This window comes from Acanthochromis polyacanthus, chromosome 13, assembly GCF_021347895.1.
Source record: "Acanthochromis polyacanthus isolate Apoly-LR-REF ecotype Palm Island chromosome 13, KAUST_Apoly_ChrSc, whole genome shotgun sequence".
Taxonomy (NCBI): domain Eukaryota; kingdom Metazoa; phylum Chordata; class Actinopteri; family Pomacentridae; genus Acanthochromis; species Acanthochromis polyacanthus.
Window position 1 is genome coordinate 20,880,062 of NC_067125.1, and position 24,974 is coordinate 20,905,035.

At 40.9% G+C, this 24,974-nt stretch overlaps 1 protein-coding gene across 3 annotated transcripts in view; it reads left to right on the plus strand.

The window, feature by feature from the left end:
• The first annotated feature begins 16,799 nt into the window (after positions 1-16,799).
• The window catches only part of LOC110967641 (kinase suppressor of Ras 1-like), a 35,700-nt gene continuing 27,525 nt past the window's right edge, over positions 16,800-24,974 (plus strand). For 2 of the 3 annotated variants that reach the window (XM_051958151.1, XM_051958152.1), the window contains exon 1: positions 16,806-16,920. In XM_051958151.1, coding sequence (XP_051814111.1) covers positions 16,918-16,920 — 3 coding nt within the window. In that variant the 5' untranslated portion in view covers positions 16,806-16,917. Of the gene's footprint in view, positions 16,921-17,465; positions 17,519-24,974 lie in introns of all 3 variants that reach the window. The other variant, XM_051958153.1, reaches the window with a different exon arrangement.

Sequence of the window (24,974 nt, forward strand, 5' to 3'; positions counted from 1 at the left end):
TACAGAAACTTCCGTGTTGAAAAAAATGCATTTGTGGATCGGCAGAGCAGTCTCAAAGATTCACACACAAAAGCAGTTTGTGAATGCAGAAATACATTTGTGAACTTTCTTAATTTATTTGTGGATTGCAGTTTACATTTGTGAACCCCAGTTCACATGTGTGAATTCTTCTGTGTGCATTTGTGGATTGCAGTTTACATTTGTGAATTCTTCTGTGTGCATTTGTGAATTATGAGACTGTTCTAACTCCATAGAAAACTCTTTATCTGTTGGATGCTAATCTGTTCATACATCTATGAAGTGTAAATCTTCACAAAGAGAATTATTAGCTTTAGCTTGAGGAGAAAAAGATTATCTGCCTAGGGGAATTTGTCCATAGTTGGACTTAGATGGCAATTATAATCTCCTCCAACAAGTGAGTTTCTCACATCAAGATCTGACAATTTAGGGAATGCTGTCATCAAAAATCCCTTTGGATGGCCTGGAGGGTAGTAAACATCATGACTGTAATTTCTTCCCCGTGTAAGATGCCCTAAACGAAAAGTAACATCCATTTGGGACCTTGATACAGTGTAGAACTTGAAATGGCAATTTTTTTTTCTTTAAAATAAGATTGCTACACCACTGCTTGAAAAAACCTGCCCAAACCCCCCTTGTTGTTATGCTCCGTATCATTCAAATAAGCTTCCTGCAGCAATGCAACCTCAGTCCTCTCTCTTCTAAGATCAGTCAGAGCCTTTCTCTGCTCTAAAAGTGTATGCAGACCATTAATATTTCAGGAGCACAGATTCAAAGTTGCTACAGTCATGAAATAAAAAGTGAAATGTTCCCTGAGTACCTCATTCTCTTATAAATTACCACTTCAAGCAAGTAAGGAGTGAGCCGAGAAACAACAAACCTGGTGGCTAGGATTAGAAAGCACATGTGGCACACTCTCATGTGCACCTTATATTACACTAGGCGGTTGTAGTTCACGAAGAAGAGTGGGTTATCCATAATTCTTAAGGCTTGCCGTTCAATTCCCTGCCCCTCCACATGTCAAAGTGTCCTTGAGCAAGACACTAACCCTGACGTTGCTGATGGCAGGCAGACACCTTGCATCGCAGCTCTGTTGCCATTTGTGTGTGAGATTCAGTTCAATTCAAATAAGTTATCTGTCCCCTAGGGGCAATTCAAGGCGCGTCGAGCAGCTGGACATTGCAACAACTATGTAGTAGTAGCGGCAGCCATGTGACAGTTAACATAAGATACATAAAATAACTTTTATAAATTTTAAATGCTAGACTGAAAGGTAGAAGTGTAGTGTATGTGTGCAGACCTTTTACCATTAACACAAAGAGGGTCGGCCATTTTTAAAAATGAATTTATTGATTTAATTCCACTGTGATTCAGTTCAGTTTTATTTATACAGCACCAATTCACAAAATATGTCAACCCATAGCACTTTACATAACGTAAAGACCTTACAAATTTTTTTATCAAAGAACAGACAATCCAACAACACAGAAGTTGCCTTTTGATTTCCTGTGTGCATGCAGTCATCGATGGCAGAAAGGAACAAATACAAAAAATCCCTTCACGAGGAGGGAACAAAAACAGAACCAGGCTCTGAGAAGACAGTTATCTGTCTCAATCGGTATAGGTGAGAGTGGAGATGAGGGGGTGGGGGATAACAGGGTAGCAGATGGAGAACAGATAAACTATACAAAGAGAACAATGAACATTTTGGAGATTGGTGAGGGTTAGAGTTAGATCAGAGACATGTAGCTCCAGATCCAGTTTTGGTTCACATATGGTTTTGGTTGTGAATTTTCATATTACTGTATAGAAGACTGAACTGTTGACTGGAACAGAGGTCTGCAGGTCTGACAGAGTGTCCTGTTACTTGTTCTATGAATTTCCTTTTTAATGAATAGGCTACAGTTATCAGCCTTTTTGCTTTTTTTTTTGCCAACATGTTGATTTCAACGTTTTGTTGTTGCATTCATGGTTTCATATCCACCAATATAAGCGCAGACTGGCCACTGAGATTTGAAATTTTCATGGGCAATTGATAGCCTATATTCAGATATTTAGCACAGTGAAATGGCTTTTGCATTCCATATTTTGTAGAATTTGCCACCGCAACTGTAGGAATTCTATTTAGGGCTTGTGCAGTTAGTAGTAAACATCGATGCAACATGGATAAAATGTGTGGTGAGCATTGCAAAGAAGTTACGAAACAAAAGTAAAATATGTAGCCGCAAGGGGACACAAGCCAGTGTCTTATTGTGCCGGTCCCAAGCCCGGATAAATACAGAGGGTTGTGTCAGGAAGGGCATCCGACGTAAAACTTTGGCCAAATCAAACATGCGAATCAAGTGTATGACTTCCATACCGGATCGGTCGAGGCCCGGGTTAACAACGACCGCCACCGGTGCTGTCGACCTACAGGGTGCCGGTGGAAAATGGACGACTGTTGGTCGAAGAAGGAGGGGAGGAAGGTGTGTTCGTAGGAAGAGAGAGAAGAGGAACACCAAGAGTCTAGGACTGAGAGTAGGGACTTTGAATGTTGGAACTATGACAGGAAAAGATAGAGAGCTGTTTGACATGATGCAGAGGAGGAAGGTGGACATACTGTGTGTCCAGGAAACCAGGTGGAAAGGTAGTAAAGCTAGAAGTTTAGGAGCAGGGTTCAAGTTGTTCTATCATGGTGTAGATAGGAAGAGAAATGGAGTAGGAGTTATCTTGAAGGAGGAGTTTGTTAGGAATGTCCTGGAGGTAAAAAGAGTGTCAGATCGAGTGATGAGCCTGAAGCTCGACATCGAAGGTGTGATGTTCAATGTTGTTAGTGGGTATGCTCCACAGGTAGGATGTGAGCTGGAGGAGAAGGAGAAATTCTGGTTGGACCTTGATGAAGTGATGCAGAGCATCCCTAGAAGTGAGAGAGTTGTCATTGGTGCAGACTTCAATGGACATGTTGGTGCAGGAAACAGAGATGATGAGGAGGTCATGGGCAGGTTTGGTATCCAGGAGAGGAACGCAGAAGGACAGATGGTGGTTGACTTTGCAAAAAGGATGTAAATGGCTGTAGTGAATACTTTCTTCCAGAAGAAGCAGGAACATAGGGTGACCTATAAGAGTGGAGGTAGTAGCACACAGGTAGACTACATCTTGTGTAGACGGTGTAATCTGAAGGAGATCAGTGACTGCAAAGTAGTGGTAGGTGAGCGTGTAGCCAGACAGCATAGGATAGTGGTGTGTAGGATGACCCTGGTGGTGAAGAAGATGAAGAGGGCAAAGGCAGAGCAGAGGACCAAATGGTGGAAGCTGAAAAAGGAAGAGTGTTGTATGACTTTCAGGAAAGAGTTGAGGCAGGCTTTGGATGGTCAGGAGGTGCTTCCAGATGATTGGACAACTACGGCAAATGTGATCAGGGAGACAGATCGGAGAGTACTTGGTGTGTCATCTGGAAGGAAAGGAGATAAGGAGACTTGGTGGTGGAATGAGGAGGTGCAGGAGCGGATCCAGAGAAAGAGGTTAGCTAAGAAGAAGTGGGACACTGAGAGGACTGAAGAGAGTAGACAGGAGTACAGGGAGATGCAGCGCGAAAGTATAGGTGGCAAAGGCCAAACAAGGGGCTTACGATGACTTGTATTCTAGGTTGGACAGTAAGGAGGGAGTGACTGGCCTGTATAGGTTGGCAAGGCAGAGAGACAGAGATGGGAAGGACGTGCAGCAGGTTAGGGTGATAAAGGATAAGGATGGAAGTGTGTTGACAGGTGTCAACAGTGTGATGGGAAGATGGAAAGAGTACTTTGAAGAGTTGATGAATGAGGAAAATGAGAGAGAACGAAGAGTAGAAGAGGTGACTGTTGTGGACCAAGAAGTAGCAAAGAATAGTAAGGATGAAGTTGAGGAGGACATTGAAGAGGATGAAGAGTGGAAAGGCACTTGGTCCTGATGATATACCTGTGGAGGTATGGAAGTGTCTCGGAGAGGTAGCAGTAGAGTTTCTGACCGGGTTGTTCAACAGGATCTTACATGGTGAGAAGATGCCCGAGGAATGGAGGAGAAGTGTGCTGGTGCCCATCTTTAAGATTAAAGGAGATGTGCAGAGTTGTGGCAACTACAGAGGAATAAAGCCGATGAGCCACACGATGAAGCTGTGGGAAAGAGTAGTTGAAGCTCGGCTGAGGGCAGAGGTGAACATCTGTGAGCAGCAGTATGGTTTCATGCCAAGAAAGAGTACAACAGATGTAATATTTGCTTTGAGGATGTTGATAGAGAAGTACAGAGAAGGTCAGAAGGAGCTGCATTTTGTCTTTGTAGATCTGGAGAAAGCTTATGACAGGGTGCCCAGAGAGGAACTGTGGTTTTGTATGAGGAAGTCTGGAGTGGCAGAGAAGTATGTTAGAGTGGTGCAGGACATGTATGAGGACTGTAAGACAGTGGTGAGGTGTGCTGTAGGTGTGACAGAGGAGTTCAAGGTGGAGGTGGGACTACATCAGGGATCGGCTTTGAGCCCCTTCTTGTTTGCTATGGTGATGGACAGGATGACAGACGAGGTTAGACAGGAGTCTCCATGGACTATGATGATTGCAGATGACATTGTGATCTGTAGTGAGAGCAGGGAACAGGTGGAGGAGATGCTAGAGGTGTGGAGGTTTGCCCTGGAAAGGAGAGGAATGAAGGTTAGCCACAGCAAGACGGAGTATCTGTGTGTGAATGAGAGGGACCCAAGTGAAAGAGTGAGGTTACAGGGAGAAGCGATCAAGAAGGTGGAGGATTTTAAGGACTTAGGGTCAACAGTCCAGAGCAATGGAGAGTGTGGAAAAGAGGTGAAGAAGCGTGTACAGGCAGGCTAGAACGGCTGGAGAAAAGTGTCAGGCGTGATGTGTGATAGAAGAGTTTCAGCTAAAATGAAAGGAAAGGTTTACAAAACTGTGGTGAGACCAGCCATGTTGTTTGGTCTGGAGACAGTGTCTCTGAGGAAAAGACAGGAGGCAGAGCTGGAGGTAGCAGAACTGAAGATGCTGAGATTCTCTTTGGGAGTGACCAGGATGGATAGGATCAGGAATGAGTACATCAGAGGACACAGCACATGTTAGAGGCTTTGGAGATAAAGTCAGAGAGTCCAGACTGAGATGGTTCGGACATGTCCAGAGGAGAGAGAGTGAATATATTGGTAGAAGGATGCTGAGTTTCCCACTGCCAGGCAGGAGGCCTAGAGGAAGACCAAAGAGGAGGTTTATGGATGTGGTTAGGGAGGACATGAAGGTAGTTGGTGTGAGAGAAGAGGATGCAGAAGACAGGGTTAGATGGAGGCAATTGATTCGTTGTGGCAACCCGGGAAAAGCCGAAAGGAAAAGAAGAAGACTAAACAAAAGTAAAAGCTTAGCTGGCTGATGTTGCAAAGTGATAACATTATTAAATCTGCAGCTGATGATGAGTACAGTGGTGTTACCAGTGATTTAATACACACAAACCTTTGGAGGACCTGCACCGCATTTTAAATTGTCACCTTTGGCTGTAAATGGTCGAAATAAACATGTAAATCTGATAGTGTTCTGCTGTCCATCAATTCTTTTTGGCATTACTGTCTATAAGACATGTGATTTTTGATAACGAGCCCAGCAAGTAGAAATTACAGTCCCTGACAAAAGTCTTGTCGTATAAGGATATAGTAACCTTAAATGGCATATAACTTTATTTCTAATCAATCAGTTCTGACAAAAAATGTTTCATTTTAATGTTAAGGGCTTTCACATTAATAACTGGGTGCAATTTGAACCCGTCATAAAGTGTCCTGATGTTCACGTCTTGGTAAATCCCATGACATCTGTTTTTGCAAAGACAAAAGTCTTGTCCTGTCTTTAAATGATTCAACCAATCACAGATTACAAGTTCACCTGTGACAAATACTGTAACTGACACATTCCCAGGTGTGTATATAAAGAAACCCAAGACACAAGACCTTCATATGAAGCCCAACCTAACCCTGACAGCATGCCAAAGATCCAACCACAGACCAAAGTGGTGATCATCAAGACCCTGAAGACCAAGTCTTCTACTGAGGTGGCAGACAGCTTTAATGTATCCATATGTCAAGTAGAGAGGATAAGAAAAAGATCTGAAGAAACTGGTGACGTTTATGACAAGCCCAGGTCAGGCAGACACCTGTTAGAGAAGAGCATTTATTGCTTCGACAGTCCAGGGCCAGCCTTTTTTCAACTGCGACAGAGTTACACATGAACTGGTCGCCAGAAATCCCTGTATCTACAAGAACAGTTTGTCAAATTCTCTCACGCGGTGTTCTCCATAGTCAAATTAGTGCGTAGAAACCAGCATTAAACAGAAGACAACAAAAAATTGTGTTGCATTTGTCAAGGTCCACAGCTTGCAGGAAGGATGGACAATGAAAAGTGGCAGAAGGTTGATTTTTCTGATGAATCATCCATTGAACTGCATCCCAATCAACGCAAATCCTGCAGAAGCCGCACTGACCCAAGATTCACCAAGAAAACAGTCAAGTTTGGTGAAAGAAAAATCATGGTTTGGGGTTACATCCGGGATGGGGTGTACGAGAGCTCTGCAGAGTGGATGGAAACATCAACAGCCTGAAATATCAAGAAATTCTTGCTGCCCATTACATCCCAAACTATAAGAGAGGGCAAATTCTGCAGCAGAATGGCGTTCCTTCTCATACTTCAGCCTCCACATCAAAGTTCCTGAAAGCAAAGAAGGTCCAGGAGCTCCAGGACTGGCCAGCTCAGTCACCAGACATGAACATTATTGTGTCTGGGGTAAAATGAAGGAGAAGGCTTGTAAGATGAGACCGAAGAATCTTGATGCACTCTGGGAGCCCTGCAAGACTGTTTTCTTTGCCATTTAAGATGACTTTATCAATAAGTTATTTGAGTCCTTGATGAGACGTATGGATGCAGTCCTCCAAGCTCTGGAAGTCAGACACAATATTAATTATTTTTTGCAAGACACCGTGACTTAATGTTTTGATGTTTTATATTTGCATATTTCAATATTGTATATTTCAGAATAAATTTTCGCATACAAAAATAATTTCAACATTATTTTTGTATGCGATGAGACTTTTGTGCAAGCAAAATCTGACCTTTCTGTCCTAATTAAATGATAAAACTCAATGAATGATACAAAACTTTATTTTGGCATAATAAATATAATCTAGCTGGGCTTTGTCATTCATATCAATTTCTGATTCCAATTGATCAACTACAAGTCCAGTTGTTATTTGTTGTTCCTACAACTTAGGCGAAGCGACACGACTTTTGTCAGGGACTGTATTTGTTAAATACTCTTTTTACTTCAGATGGTTAATCTACTTATTTTAAATATTAGCCAAACCCAAACATGACGGATTAAGAGATTATGTTCTATTGTTTCAAATTATTAGTTGTGATAATTTATCAAAGTGGCACTGTTTTAGGGCAAATTCTTTTGCTTTTTGTTGCTATTGCTTGAACATTAACCACAACAGAAGTTGTTATTATGTGTACTGATAAATGATTCCACTTTGCTCTTTGTGTGGTGATGTGTGTACATGTGGCTGTTTCTGGCATCTGTGTGTCTCATTACTGACTGCTACCAACAAGTCAAACAGGTTTGACTCCAACCTGTTTTCAAATATACGGGTCTCAGTCAGGGACAAGCCTTAACAGATTGTACATTTCATCATTGAGAGTGAATTATGCAGGCTCATCAGCCAGTAGGATTGCAAAGATGAGACTGCATCACCAACATACAAACTCGGAGGGCATACTGCCACTTACCAACACAATGCTGTATGTAATCCAGTCAGGAGTATAAATACAATTATAATGCAAATATAAAAATCATTTTAATCTTTTACTCCTCATTTTAAGGATCACAAAATACTTGCTAAGAATTTCTGTCATTTTTCTAAGATTGTCAGCTATATCTTTACTATTGCTGTACTTCATACTGATTTATTAATTTGTTTAATGAACTGCATTACTTAGATAATACTTATCTTCCACTTTGTCAGAATCAAGCATGACTGGTAGATTCAAATGATTTTAAATGTTAAGGACAGAAGCTGAGGGAGGAGAAACACACTGATGAACACAAGAAAAATGTGATAGAATTGTAGACAGTGTTTTTATTTAAGCATTGAAAGTCCATGGCAAGAGGTGAAAGCATATCATAGTTTAGCTTTGAGTTTGTCAGTTGTCAGGCGAGTGATTAGTTGATGGTGAATGTAGGACCACCCGAGCATTCACAAACTGAAGAAAAGATATGAGGTGTAGATTATATAGTGTGTGAGGTTTTAGTTTTGGTTTGGACAATGTGTGATGTCGTATAAGGACTGATTTGTTGTAACAAAAAGTCTCAGAAAGGGAAGTAGAGGACAAGGACTGCTGGCTTAATGGTGGACAGCTGCAGAACCAGGTGAAATGACTAACAGATAGATAGATCGATAGATAGATAGATTGTAGCAGTACAAACAGGGCACTGGTGGAGACAGGTGCGAGGAGTGACACATGGAAAGTCGGGTTCACATGTATGGCAGGATGGAGTTGGAGTCTGAATACAATACAGTAGTCAGTGTGCAGAAGGAGGTCTTTGGTGGCCTGCAAAAATCTGATTCAGCCTGATACTCAGGTGAAGTGGAACGATGTTGGTCTCCAAGCTCTTGCATTTTGGCTGCTGAGATGAGAGCTGCTCGAGCGTCTTGCTAGACATGGCGGGCACACTGGACATGTTGCTGCAGAGAGAACAGCGGTCTTCACCTCCTGAACAGGGAAGAGTGGAGGTTGACGTGATATGACAGTCACATGTGAGGTGACATGCCTCTGGCAGAGCTTACCGGGGATTTGGGTGGGTGGGTAGAGGAGAGAGGAAACAAACCAAAACCAACTCAAAACACGGAACAGAACTGCTCAGCATTGCACTTCATTACATTGTGCTGCACTGGATAGTACAGGAGCTGACTGAAGAATCTGGAGACAAGACTGAGTCTCCTGTGTAGCTGTCCTGCAGTGTTCTGTCAATAATGACTCAAGATTCAAGACCTTTATTTATCACAAGCACAATTATACATAATATTGTCATAGTACATAGGCAATTGATTCGCTGTGGCGACCCCTGAAGGGAAAAGCCGAAAGGAAAAGAAGAAGAAGACATTTATACATAGTATAATGCACAGTAAAATGCATTGTGCACCTGTTCCAAACCGAAACAATAAGAATAAAAACGCACAAGATATATGTATATACATACCCATATATACACACACCTCTGTCTGTCTGTCTTCTCCCAGATATTTACAGTGGGTACGGAAAGTATTCAGACCCCTTGAAAATTTTCACTCTCTGTGTCATTGCAGCCATTTGCCAAAATCAAAAAAGTTCATTTTATTTCTCATTAATGTATACTCAGCACCCCATCTTGACAGAAAAAAAAACAAAAATGTAGAAATTTTTGCAAATTTATTAAAAAAGAAAAACTGAAATATCACATGGTCATAAGTATTCAGACCCTGTGCTCAGTATTGAGTAGAAGCACCCTTTTCAGCTAGTACAGCCATGAGTCTTCTTGGGAATGACGCAACAAGTTTTTCACACCTGGATTTGGGGATCCTCTGACATTCTTCCTTGCAGATCCTCTCCAGTTCTATCAGGTTGGATGGTTAATGTTGGTGGACAGCCATTTTGAGGTCTCTCCAGAGATGCTCAATTGGGTTTAGGTCAGGGCTCTGGCTGGGCCAGTCAAGAACGGTCACAGAGTTGTTCTGAAGCCACTCCTTTGTTATTTTAGCTGTGTGCTTAGAGTCATTGTCCTGTTGAAAGGTGAACCTTCAGCCTAGTCTGAGGTCCTGAGCACTCTGGAAGAGGTTTTCCTCCAGGATGTCTCTGTACTTGGCCGCATTCATCCTTCCTTCAATTGCAACCAGTCGTCCTGTCCCTGCTGCTGAAAAACACCCCCACAACATGATGCTCCCACCACCATGTTTCACTGTAGAGATTGTATTGGGCAGGTGATGAGCAGTGCCTGGTTTTCTCCACACATACCGCTTAGAATTAACACCAAAAAGTTCAATCTTGGTCTCATCAGACCAGAGAATTTTATTTCTCATAGTCTGGGAGTCCTTCATGTGTTTTTTGGCAAACTCTATGCGGGCTTTCATGTGTCTTGCACTGAGGAGAGGTTTCCGTCGGGCCACTCTGCCATAAAGCCTCGACTGGTGGAGGGCTGCAGTGATAGTTGACTTTGTGGAACTTTCTCCTATCTCCCGACTGCATCTCTGGAGCTCAGCCAGAGTGATCTTTGGATTCTTCTATACCTCTCTCACCAAGGCTCTTCTCCCACGATTGCTCAGTTTGGCTGGATGTCCAGGTCAAGGAAGAGTTGTGGTCTTCCCAAACTTCTTCCATTTGAGGATTATGGAGGCCACTGTGCTCTTCGGAACCTTGAGTGCTGCAGAAATTCTTTTGTAACCTTGGCCAGATCTGTGCCACCCTACAATTCTGTGTCTGAGTTCCTTGGGCAGTTCCTTCGACCTCATGATTCTCATTTGCTCTGACATGCATTGTGAGCTGTAAGGTCTTATATGGACAGGTGCGTGCCTTTCCTAATCAAGTCCAATCAGTTTAATTAAACACAGCTGGACTCCAATAAAGAAGCAGAACCATCTTGAGGAGGATCAGAAGAAATGGACATCATGTGAGTTAAATATGAATGTCGCTGCAAAGGGTCTGAATACTTATGACCATGTCATATTTCAGTTTTTCTTTTTAATAAATTTGCAAAAATTTCTACATTTCTGTTTTTTTCTGTCAAGATGGGGTGCTGAGTGTACATTAATGAGAAATAAAATGAACTTTTTTGATTTTTGGCAAATGGCTGCAATGACACAGAGTGAAAAATTTCAAGGGGTCTGAATACTTTCCATACCCACTGTAGAACTATTCCCTCTCAGTTTTTAAAATACCTGCAGCATCAGACAGCAGCGGGATTTATATGTGCATCTCCAGAGAGAAAGACTTGCCAGCATTTGCACTGGTTGAACATACAGTAACTTCATTGAATTGTAATTAGTAAAGTAGCTTTTCCCAGAGAGAGCAGATCAATCTAGTCCAGGATCCAGCATGTCTACATGTCTTCATATCAGACAGGTGAGCTGTCACAGCTGAATGTCAGTTATGTTTACAGCTGTTCAGGATTATTCAGTTACATACCTGCAGCACCAGACAGCAGCAGGATTCACGAGTGTCTCCAAAGAGAGAGTTGAACCCATTTACACATGGAGCAACACCTCATTATTTAATTTTAGGGATATGTTGTCACTGACATGTAGAAAGGAGATGGAGAGAGAACTGATCAGGCTATAACAACTTTTCTTCCCCTCAGACAGTTGCAGTAAATATTTTGTCACATCACTGCCATTGTCTGGTTGAGTTTTCAATGTCACTGTTTTAAAATCAGAATTAAGCTGATCTGCTATTCGGTTTGAGATTGGTAATGATGTATGTGTTGTCAGATAATGGCCTATCTGTAAACTTTTGTTTGTATTTTTATGCTAAGTTACAAATGGATCATAATGTACTGACTGCACTTCATGAAGCAGGGGACAGTGGGCAGTAGTGTAAAATCAAGTGATGTCTTCATGGTAAGTTAGAAACTCGTTTGTGAAATACTGTAGATTACTTAAAAATTAATAAGCAATGACTTTTCTTTTTTAATATACACCCCAGTCAGTCAGTCAGTCACCAAGCGAATAACTTGGTCATCTCTACAATGCAATGTCCCACTGGGAAACCTTGAGTGTTGGCATTCATTTGGATGGTACTTTGACACGTACCATCTCCTGAAACATTGCTGCGCTCTAAAACCTGCTTATGAGCAGCTTGATGAATATAACAAAAGAGCCCAAGGCGTCAACACAGCAGCCAAACTCCCCAGCTCCCAGTCTGATAGAAAATCCACAGGATGTGCTGTAACAAGTATATCCACAGAGGCTCTACTCCACAATATGAGGTAGGTGGTTTTTCTGTTGTGGCTCAACGTTGTACTTTAAACACACTCTTCAAAAGTCATTATCAGGATCAGCCCCCGGTCAGGCTCTTAAACCCAGCCTCTTTATAAACCTATAGTATTCAGGACTGGGTTTTTGGCTTGTTGTGGCAGTTTATTAATGCAGCTTTTACAAAGAAAAACAAAATAGATAGATAGATAAATAGATACTTTAATAATCATGAGGGAAATTCAAGATTCAAATTCAAGATGTGTATGTAATGTTCTGTTTCTTGATAGCTTATACTGTTCAGGGAGACATGATAAAGGCAGTCCTCCTTTCAGTGTTTATCCTGAAACATTTAACTAATGTGGATTTGTTACTTTTCCAATTTGAAATGAGTCCATATGCCAGTATTGTTTTTGATACTAAGAAGCCACCTGACCAGTACTCAGTCCATTGATAGTGTTAACCAAAACCAAATATTTGTGATTTCTCCCAGAATAATTCACTGTTGGTAGTGTCTGTAGAGGTAATAATTTGAATCTTAATTGATCTGAATTTCTCTGAAATTTGTAAGGTCTAGATGGCCTTGATGTTCGGTTGACAGTATAGGTAAGATCTGTTTTGAAAGGCTTTACTGTATTGACTGGACGAACTGAAGATGCTGAGGTTCTCTTTGGGAGTGACCAGGATGGATAGGATCAGGAATGAGTACATCAGAGGGACAGCACATGTTAGAACCTTTGCAGATAAAGTCAGAGAGGCCAGACTGAGATGGTTCAGACATGTCCAGAGGAGAGAGAGTGAATATATTGGTCGAAGGATGCTGAGTTTCACACTGCCAGGCAGGAGGCCTAGAGGAAGACCAAAGAGGAGGTTTATGGATGTGGTTAGGGAGGACATGAAGGTAGTTGGTGTGGGAGAGGAGGATGCAGAAGACAGGGTTAGATGGAGGCAATTGATTCGCTGTGGCGACCCCTGAAGGGAAAAGCCGAAAGGAAAAGAAGAAGACTGTATTGACTGGACAGCGTTATGCAGTGTTTTGAGGAGTGCTGCTATGTGTGATGAGCACTCACCCAAACTAGAATGTGTTGAGTCAGCTGCTCTGCAAGCCTCTGTCCCTCCCCAGTGAACTATTAATACACATTCAAACCGGCCGCATACCAACACACACAGACACAAGAGCATACACATGTTGTCTAATCTACACACTAACACACAAATAGAGCTCAGTAGACATGCAAGCACCTTGTAAACAATAGTACATAGAACAGTGGAGGCACGAGGAGAGCTGAGCCTTGGGGTGACTCAGTTTTTTCCTGACACTGTGTTGAGGAGGAAGCAACAGGTGGGTTCTGAGAAGCTGAGCGGCAAAGAATAGAAGCCACTCAGGCTGACAGTTATCCTGCATGGGAGCAGCAGGACGTTAACCAAATCTCACAGGACCACATGTAGAACACTGAGGTAGGACAACACGTCAACATTACATTCAGGAAACTGCATTTCGAATACATGCTTTTTGGATTCAAGTCTTGAGTCAGAGAGAGAAGTGTATTGTCTCACCGTGAACTGTGCCTTAATTCTGTGTAGCCACATTCTGAGTTTAGGTTCTGTGTAAAGACTGGGGTCATTGCTCTCTTCAGTTGTAAACTTGCAAACTTAAATCAGTCTGTACACTTAGCTTTCCCTATGCTATAATGATATGTTGATTCTCTAGTTTGATGATGTTTGGTGTAATATGTGTTATTTTGCATGAGTAAGACATTTGCAGTATTTAAAGTCTTCTAAGTTAAATACAAATTGTGTCGGTGCCTGAGCTTGTGAAACATCTGGCCAGGGACAACAAATAAAACTGCTCTTTGGCTAAATCCAGCATGTAGAATTATGTTTATTCATCTGCATTCCAAGATTGCTATACATGTGTTCTCCAGAAATTGGAAAATGTTCAGTAGGAAGACGTAGTCAGAAAAATGTTTACAAAAATCCATGATAACTAAAGGCTCTATAATGTGAGCAACTAAACATCATTACATACCAATCAAATCTGTCATACATGCTTGTGCTGTTTGTGGTCTGATGGATTAATAATGAAAAGTCTTAATAGTCTATGGTAAGACATCAGAATATTTATAACCCTGTGAAGATGAATTCTCATGGTTTGTAGAACCTCCATGATTAAAATGTTCACTTTAACACAAGATAGACCAATATCTCAATCTTGTTGATACATTGTTTCGGTGCCTCTTTTATTCTTTGCTTTTCCAACAAAGCTTCACTGAGAGCAGTGACCTTCAGGTCACAAACCTACTTCCTTAACATACAGGCAGCACACTGGCCTCATGGGCCAGAGCTGTGTAGCTGAAACTGACTGGAGTGGGTCATTCTTAAATTTTGGAGTGAAGAAAAAAACAATACAACTGTTGATTGTATTTTTTTTTTTTTTTTACATATTAGTGGGTACATTTTTACATGTGCATTCCTGACATCCTTTTGGTTAGCACTTTCTCCTTGCAGCAATAAGATCCCTGGTTCAAATCCCGGTCTGGGCCTGGGATCTTTCTGCATGGAGTTTGCATGTTCTCCCTGTGAATGCGTGGGTTTTCTCCGGGCACTCCAGCTTCCTCCCACAGTCAAAAAATATGCTGAGGTTACCCTAAATTGTCCGTAGGTGTAAATGAGAGTGTGATTGTTTGTTTGAATATGTAGCCCTGTGACAGACTGCCGACCTGTCCAGGGTGTCCCGTGCCTTCACCCGAGTCAGCTGGGATAGGCTCCAGCACCCCCCGCGACCCTAGTGAGGATAAAACGGTGTATAGAGAATGGATGGATTCCTGTCATGTGGGCAACACATGAGCAATGCCCCCAGAGGCAGAGCTGGGATCAGACGTGTTACCACAATATTAACATGACTTCAACAGTTGAATAAAATGCATGCAGAGGTAGAGATCTGGGTGAGGTGACAGCTGGAGCCTGTTCTTCTGAATTAAATAATGACATGTAATAAGACTTCTCCTGGTCTCTCCTTCTGATGACCCGCAGAAGTCCATCTCTGGTATTTCATTTCAATACATGGCATTGATTTATTACAAAGCTGTGTACATTCAGTTAGTTTCTTATTTTAATATTTGATCAACATGAATAATCAAAAACTGTCTTCTTCTGTCTACTGACATTTTGTAATATATTCATTATTTTAATCTTTTGGTAGATGACATGAAGCAAAATCCCATGTCCATCAAAGCACTGAGCATCATCCGCTGCATGTTCAGAGAAAATGTCCAAGTCATAAACAAAGACTGTATGAACTGGCATTTCTGCAGAGGGGTATATGAGGGAAGAGTCATTTTCTTTTAATTAATATTGAAGTTTTGTGTTTGTTTTCTTGTACATACTTGTTGTATGTGCTTAGTGACATAAGTTTGATTTCACTGATTTGTATGTGCCCGTTAGATTCATAAATATTTCTAAATAATACCACTATGTGCTTTTGGTTTACCTAGGTTCCATCAACAGGTTCCAGCTGTTAGATTGGCAGAAACAGCCGAGTAGCTGAGAATGACTGCTAGGCAATATTTTCACTATTTATTGATCTGCCAATGTACATTGACCATAAATATCAGAACTTTAAAAAAAACAAACAAACACCTGTTTGAGTCCCCAAGAGTATAAGGTGACATGAAATAATTGGACATCTTGCTCTATGTTGATAATCACTGACCATTAAAACAATGATGTTTTGTAAACTATGAACTGATTTGAAACTTTGACCCATGCTGACGTCACACAGGATGATCTTGAACTTTTCTTGAGAAGTGTCTTCTTTGACTAGATTGAGTTTGTTTCTGATTTACGAACATGAGTAGTCAATGAATCTGCATATACAAGCACTCAGCACTCAGCCCCTGGTGTGGCTATATTTAAAACATTTGTGATGATGCAGACTGTCGATGATTCAGGTGAGAGCATTGAATATTTGTTACCAGAAATCACAGTGAAACATACTGCTGGCAACACGACTACCAACGGTTGCTAATAATAACATTTATTACATGAAAATTAAAATCATGTTAAGGTTCAGCAGAAATAGTCTGAGCTGTAGAACTGAATTCACAGCCTGGATACTCTAAGATAACATTATAATCTGCAGCATCTACATCTGTCAAGTTTCTGCTGTTGTTGTCACTTGGTTTGCCTCAAAAAACTCTGTTTCCTGTCAGCTACCCCGTCCCCCTCCTTATCCTTTCATTACAGTCCTAGTCTTATATGGCCTGGCTGGACAGTACAGAGGAACGGTGCTTTGGGGGAAAAAAGGCATGCAGCATTTAGAGGAAGTAAAGGATTTCTTGCAAGGCAGGGTGGGGTGCTGCACTGATTAGATATGTTCACTGAAAAACAGTTTCCGGAAATGTAAGGCAAGTGTCTAGAGTTTATCACAGACATAGTAATTTGAATAGAGTGCTACTAGGAATATGATTTTGCAATCACGAAACTATGTTTGTCATTGTGCCTTTGAAAGTAACTTAGATAATAACAATAATGCCAAGAACAATTAAATAAGGAAGCACTCACTATGAGTTAATAATACCTTAAAAAATTAAAAGTAAGACTAAATGAAAATGAAACTGTAATAACCCAGAGGGAGCCACCGGCCACTGATGCACGGTGTTGGTATGTCAGGAAGACAGACTGTTTGACTGTGTGGAAAGCCTTTCAGAGAGAGAGAGAGAGAGAGAGAGAGAGAATGAGAGAGAGGGGGAGGGAAATGTAAGAAGGGAGGAGAAAAACAGGGAGTGTGATAACAGCCCTGGGAAGATTTGTTAGCTCTCTGTCAGTGAGTTTCCCAGCAGCCTGCTGTGTTCAGGATTACTCTGCTTGGATTATGAAAGCAGACGCTCCAATGTTCAGCAGAAACTGTCAACAGCATGGTAATGTACACATCCTAACTTCTGCCTGCCCGATTTCACCATATGTAACCTGTGATAGGGGCATTAGGAAAGGTGTTTCCTTCATTTCCTTGTTGCTGCTGTTTTAGGCAGTCACAGTGTGTGTTGTCAGTTTTGGTGTGTGTTGTGTTTGTTCAGCTGTTGGAGTCATGTATCAGAGGCAGCACTAGTGAGTTTCAGTACAGATTTTTGTTTGACTGTTAATCGGAGGCATACTGTATGTCCAGACCCACATGACTGTTGAGCAGACTCTAGTCCTCTCATCCAGTCTGTGTGCTCTGCACTTTCCACTCAGATTAGTCTCTCTGTGTCTAAGTGTTTGTGAAAAGGCAGTAATCAGTGTAGTGTCAGAGGAAGATATTTTGTTGGAGAGGTTGGTCAAGGTCTTAAATACAAGCCTCTCTTTCCTGTTCAGTCTTTTCAGTCTTTCTTTCTTTCTTTCTTTCTTTCTTTCTTTCTTTCTTTCTTTCTTTCTTTCTTTCTTTCTTTCTTTCTTTCTTTCTTTCTTTCTCTCTCTTTCGTTTCAGGCTGTCTTCACTTGTAAACACAGGCAGCTGAGGCATGCCCAGGCACTGCCCAGGTATCGGTATGCGTCAGCGTGCAGAATGTGAAGTGTATTTGTCTAGCCTTTATTTATTTTTTTTGCATTTTTTTCCATATATATTAAAACCATCTTCATTTCCAAAAACATTGATACATCAATTGTACATGAATCCCAGTGTGACTGTAGGATGTGTTGTTGATACTGTATGATGCTTTCATTTCTCATTCTCAATGAAATATCAGTTGACATAACTGCTCACTCCCACAATGTGTGTGTCCGCTTTGCCCACACCTGCAAACATTCGGAGCAGCCATGTCTGCACAACACATAGTTCCAGGTATTCTCTGTATCTCTAATATTTGCAGAAAGAAGTGCTTTATCTTTGAAGAAGAACTGACTTTGAATAAGGAGAATGAAGCAGGCATGCCGCTTCAACCCAGAGGTAGCAGAGGTTTTCACATTTGTTGCAACAAAGTCCAATTCCTTTCCATCTTTGTACAGAACAACAGAGAAATCTGAGCACAACTGACTTGCTTTGCTGTTATATCGTGAATATGTGCTCTTATCTTCTTTTCAGCTTTTTTATTCACATTATCCTTTTGGTTAGCACACAATCCTGGAACCTGCAGTTTTTCTTCTGAATATCTGCTTCTGCCTGCAGCAAAATTAAAACCATCCGCTCCACACTGAGATTTGTGTTGCATCCCAATGCAGTCCTTTGGTACGGTGGCAGATGTAAAAACAGTTATAGAAGGCCTTTGATTTCTGTTGGTGTTATCAGACCTCTGACATCCATTTCTGCTGCAGGCTACAGGCCTTATTAGCATGTACTAGGTATCGCTAGCCCCCACTCTCACTCCAACTGACTGAAGCAGATAGCTGCCTTGGGTTCTCTCTTCTTTGTTTAAAATTCATAAGTTTTGCACCTTAACAAAGTGCTGTGAGATGACATATGTTGTGAATTGGTGTTCTATAAATCAAATTTTATTGAAATTGAACTGAATATACACACCCTAATCTGTGACTGGATTGTTGTCAGTAAAGCTGCATTTTGGCAGGTGTAGACATCGTGTTATAACCTGAAAGGAATTCATGGAAGAAACAAAAATACCTCTGGTTCTTTTGCATAAATTCCTGTTGTTATTTTAAACTGGCTTTCATGAGTCTGACCAACCTTGTTATGTACAAATGATTTCCTATACAAGCTTGTGTGCTTGCTTGGCTTAAGTACATTCAGTGCTCAGGCCTATGGAAAGCCTCATGCAGTTGTCTGATCAGGCATCTGAAAAATAAATTTGATGTCTCTGTACATTTTCTAGCCATCCATGATGCTTTGGGATTAGCCTTTCAACCTGTCCGATACTGTGTCAGACTGTGTAGCAGCTCTGATTTGAAACCAATTTAACAAAAGCATAATTGAGAAGTGTCTTGTTTTTGGCTTAAAATGTTCCTCCAATCACCTAAAACTGACCAATTGCCTGGAAAACGCAGCCAATAAAATGAAACGGAAACAAACAGTCAATGAAAAACCAACAAAGCAAAATGGCAGTGGAGATTCCTACAGAATTGATACAAAAGTTGGGTCTTGGATCTTGGGTCCACTATGACCAGAATGAGGACCCAATGCTTTGTTTCACCTGCTGGAATTTTCTTAAGAAAGCAGACAAATATTCTGGGCTACAGTTCTACAATTTCATTTAGCAGATCTGAGAGTAGATATAGCACAAGCAACAATGTAGTCAGGAGAAGACAACTTGGATAAGAGCCATTGCATGGTTTTCTTGCTAGAGGTGATGTTTAAGTTCTGATTGTTTCACTCCTTACTTGTTAATTGTATGTTTTGTACATTGTAGTTACTGTCCAAACCCCTGTTGATTTTATTTATTTTTTAAGAGGCCTATATTTTCCATTTTGAAGAAGTAAGCTTGGTGGGCAACTAAAACGGCAAATAAAACGCTTAACATTAAGCCCTATTTACAACTAATTAACTGTAGAGAATGCTGTTCAGACACAACAGCATCTTTTCCTAACTTTACGTGCTTCGGTTACCTCACCCCAGATGCAACTGTCACATATTCATAATAAAACATTGTGTCTGAAAATAATTAGAGTAATTGTGTTGCATCTAAATGTCATTTCTACATTTGTAAATATACAAGTGTAATTGCAATGGTACAGGGTTGTTCCTACCATCTTGTGTCCATGCCTACTGTCCCAGCATAGGTAGTACCAATAAAAGGACGAGGGTTTGTCTAGGGGATGTAGTTACCACTGAGCCAAAAAGCTCAAATTAGGCTAAGGAAGATTTCAAACTACAACAATTCCAGAGTTTGTAGTTGTAAATGAATAATTGTAAACATGTAAACTGTAAATCTGTATGACAAATTTAGCTTTGTGCTTGTGTAGAAAAGTTTTGCATCAGTAAAAACATACATGTGTGGAAAAAGAAATGCTTTTACAAATGTGTGAAAAACTGTATACAAAAAGACAAACATTTATGTTGTTTTGAATTTGACCATATTATGCAATAATATATGTATTAATTAGAACAGGGAGCATAATATTAGTAAAGACAAAGATTAATCTCATTTATGTGCCATGGATTTCCTAAAACAACAGACTTATTTTTGTTAAATAAGTTTGCTACTCAGTTGTCAACACGGAGTGAATTATTGTAATGCCGAAGTAAGCTTAAAAAGTAGCTTAAAAAATCTATAAATAATCAGAAGTTTTGTAATTAAGAGCAATTAAAACTCATTCATTACTTTATTTGTTTATTGACACCTTTGAATGTCGACTTTACGAAGAACTGATCGATGTCGTGATGCACGTAACGGCTTTGTTTACATACTCTCCGGAGTTCATACTTAGGGCGAAAATCGACTTACATCAATCTGTAGGAATGGAACTCCAACATACGTCAAGGACCCCCTGTATTATTGTTTTATGATTGTCCCCTACTTGGTTGCAGAGTACACCAGATTGTGGTACGTCTGTTGAAAGTATTTAGGTCATTGTGATGGTTTGGAATTGTTAAATTTATTGAGTATAGAATGTCAGACTGTTCAAAGCTTAAAGTGAAAGTTCTCTATCTTATCTGCATAAGTTTTGTTTACAGTACTCTTTCTGGAGTTGAATAAGCTCTGAATCATCCCCGTTGACTGAGCTGTCATGTTTTGGCTGGACTCACGGTCTCTTTGTTCAGGTTTCATCTTGTTCTTGGAGAAGCGGACAAGCAGTTATGGTACTGTGGCTTTGGCTGGTTCCTGTTGAAGCAGCGCTGCTTGTTCTAACAGACTTTTTGGTTCTCCTCTTTTCTGGTTTAGCTTTGAAAGAAACAGTCTACTTCCAAAGGTGAGCATTTCCAGATTTCATCTCTTAATTTGTTTTGAGGTTTAGGATGGGTGCCCTCTTTTGCTAAATCTGGATTTGGTTCTTTAATCAGCGCTCGATTTAGACGGTCGCCAGGTTGAGCGCTCGATCGAGCTGAACCGCGTATCATGTTTTCTTCATGGAGGCAGCCACTTTGTGTGATGGCATCAACCTCCTATCATTCCCGGCGCTCGTGGCGACCTGGCGACCGTCTAAATCGAGCGCTGTTTAATGCTTAGCATGATTGGGTTCTTGGCTGATGCTGCTTGCTGTTTGATGTATGCCTTTACCACCAGGTGGCGCAGCTCCTAGCTTGCCATCATACAAGGACAAGCTATGTGGCCCAGGCAGTGTCTCAGTGTCGGTTGTGTTTGGTTTTGGAGGAATTCTGCCTTGAAGTTGGCCACCTCCGCCAAAGCAGGCTTGGCGGAAGTGATTGTAGTAGGCCTGGGGGTTTTCCTGTCTGCCTTCCTTGATGTCTAAGGCGACCATCAGGTCTTGTTCTGATTCAGGATCTGAGAACTCCCTGATGATGCCGTCTTGCAGCAGTTTGGTGTCAGCTTTGACTTTGTGTGACTGCCGGTTGAGAAAGCTGCAGAATTCTGGTGTTGAGGTTGTTCTGATGACATACATCCTGTCTTCAGTGGTGGTATTATCCAGCCGTTATAAATCAAAATCTGTTTCTTCTAAATAGGCATGGATGTCATGACCACCTGCAGACCTTGCTGTGAAAGCATAAATGTTGCGAGCCACCTTATCTTGCACTCTAGGTGATACTCCCTTGGCTGTGGGAACTGGTTCAGAAGGCTGACTTCATGCTCTGGGCTGTCCTCAATTAAGTTGCCTCTTCTGCAGTCTTTGAAGGTGGTGTCTGGGGACATGTCTGGTGGCATATCCCACTGGTTGGTCTCGCTCTCAGCATCATACAGCTGGCTTTTCCTGGAGGTTTCAGTCTGACATCCTGGAGTTGACCTTTGCAATGCCTCAGTTTGTGTCTAAGGTCATTTGCTTCTTTATGGATTTCTTCTAGGTGAGTCTTTAGGGCCTTTATCTGACAGTTCTAGTCACTGACCTCTGTGTTGGGCTCACCTGGAAGTCTTTCAGCTTGGATTCGCTGTCATGTGAAGTCCTCTGTGGCTGCTTTTGCCAATTGCTCACAGTGACCTGCCTCAGTTTGAAGATCAGCAAGGGCTTTCTGAAGTCCTTCAATTTCATCTTTTGCTGCATCTCTGTCTTCTTTTTCAAATCTTTGTAGAGCTTTCTGCTTCTGGATATTCAGCTCCAATTGTGTGAAGCAGCTCTGGGTCTGGAACAGGCCTTACTGATATGAAACCAACAGCTGCTGGACCGGGTTATCCTGCTGGGCCAAGGTTTTTAGCTTTTGTTCCAGTTGAGCCATGTCCTGTTTGTTCTGTTTCAGTTGAGTCAGGAGGTTATATGTGAGGGTACCATAAGGTTTTGTCTGTTTTTTGTCACTGATGTTTCTGTGAAGCTGGTCTTTTTTTGTGTGTCTTTAGCTTGTCAGTTTGGGCAGGTGCTCGGTCATGTGTTGAGAGGTTCAGCCATGTTTCTAAGTCTTCCCAGTGGTTGAAGGAATTTTTCTCTGCTTGCCATGTTTACTAGTTACATTGTGACACTAGTTAACAGCTTTAATAAAATGCTCAGTACCTCTCTGATGCAGGCTGTGAACTTTTCTGACCGGCTTGACACTCCGTACGTGATGAGTGGTTTTATATGGTTTAGTTTAGACACTTGTATGATAACTTAACCAAGTTGAGTGTGATGAATAGTAACATAATCACTTCTTTGCAAATGCATGTTTAACTAAATCACATAAAACCACCTCTTAGCACTTCAGAAGAAGGACAGACGTGTGCAGGTTGTATATGTTAACAAAGTGTTCAGTGTCTGATGGAAGGTTCAGATGAGGAAAGAAATCACTGGAGAAGAGAAAAAGAGAAAAATATTAAGAACTAAACAAATTATTTTTAAAATTAATTTAAAAACAAAAATTATAATTATTGTAAATTTGCAGTTATTGAATTTTTTTTCCACTACAGATGACCTACTGCTTTACAGGTTAGATGAAGAACAGAAACCACAGTGATTTAAATTAATGGTGGGTATTATTATTGTGAGTTTGTCAGTAAAGAGTAGTGTTAGTAAATAACAAAGTTTTCCACATATTCTTATTTTTGTATCAGTTTGGCTATAATTTATGTGAACAATAGAGCTGATTCAGTTTTTAATGAAGGAACTTAAGTTTTTTCAACTGTTTTTTTTCTAGACTTAGAGTGCTCTGTGAAGGCGTTATTACTGACACATTCAAACGCTTTCAGTGGAGGATCTCTGGGTGAGTTCAGTCCTGCAGCTTCAATCCCCCTTCAGCACCTCTGAAGGGCTCAAATCCATAGTCCCAACCCCCACCAATGTTAAGTTTAAGGTGCCCTGTATGCACAAAGGGACAACACTCAATATGTGACAGATATATGTCCAAATTAACACAAATGATATGTCCAGTTAGTGGCCTCACCTGGCAGGACTGAGTGTCACTTCAAAGTGCATTACAAAGTTTCCTCAAAACCCCGTAATGCCCCTCGGACAAGTCAAGATTGTCATTCAAGTGCCAAAAAGGACATTTAGTTAAGCTGACCATTTGAGGTGTTGCAATAGACAAGGACCCTTCTTTATGACAAGGCTATGAGGAGTGAAGACAGTGGGAGTGAGACACCCAAAAGACCCGACAGGAGAGACACACAGTTCAACAAACCAGTCCCAGAATCCCCACTAACTAACAGCATAAACATGTTGTATGGATCATAAATCTGTGTTCTAAAGTCAAGAGTGAAAATGATACGGGAATTAAAATAGTAGCTTAAACTCTAGTTCCTTGTGAGGAGAGAGGAGTAGGCTGTTTCTTATTCAAACAAATGGCAAGCAGAGGGTTGTCAATTATGTAATTTTGTTTTAATTTGCAAACTTGTTTAATAAATGAAAGAAAACAGTGCAACTAAATAATTAGATGGAATTATTGATCAGCAATTTTTGAGGTGAGCAGTAAATCAGATTGAGAAAAAATCCAAAAATTTAAGCAATAATTCCAAATGTGGTTTAAATTTACTACCTCAAATTGATTTTTTTAAATTTCAAACCAAAATTTGTTAAAACATTGATTAAATAATAAATTCATAAGTTGCAAAATTGAGTTTCTCATAGAGACAGGTTAAGCTCTAGAACTGAGTGGCTGTCTGCTTAGGCCTAACCAGTGGTGATTCACACACTAACAGTAGATGGCACTTTGAGCCAGGGCTAGTTGTGACATACATGGTTCAGTCTTTGACCCCAAAATGGCACCAGTGTTTTGCCCTTTATGCTTATTTGACCAGGAAGCACTTGTAAGACATCTACTGATATAATGAACAACAGAGAAAAGGAACTCTCATTGCACAAATAATTTATCTTACACACTATTTTAAGGATCTGTTAGTGTCAGTACAGCATACAATTCCAGCAACACAAGCAACACGCTCTGGTTAGTGTCAGCATGGCAGCTAATTAAAATATTAATTTACAAGTCAAACATCCAGATAGCGTTTACTCCCAGCACAGTTGTCTGATTTGACTGGACAACATACAACAAACAACTCCCTTTCAAAATGTAACACCCTTCATGCTGCGGTGCGTGAAGTTAGTGGTTATTCTAATTCTATTAGCAGACACCTGCAAGTACAACTAATAGGTAGCCGATCTTTTAACTGCTAGGAGTTTAAAGCAGGTGATTGACTCATAGTAGCAATCCAAACTGGCTGAACAATACGATCTCTGGGACTCCGGAACTCAGCTGATACAGATAATTACTGCAGTTATGTTATTTAGGGCTGTGTATCTTTACTACACACCCACAAGAGAAAAGATCCAAACGTCTCTGGAAGTGGAATAAGACTGTCCACTACACCATGACCATGCAACACACAAGCACAACTACACACAACTGTATAGCACTTTTAATGTATGTTTACATTCTCCACCATTATCCATCCATCCATCCGTCCATCCATCATCTATACACCGCCTAATCCTCATTAGGGTCATGGGGGGCTGGAGTCTATCCCAGCTGACT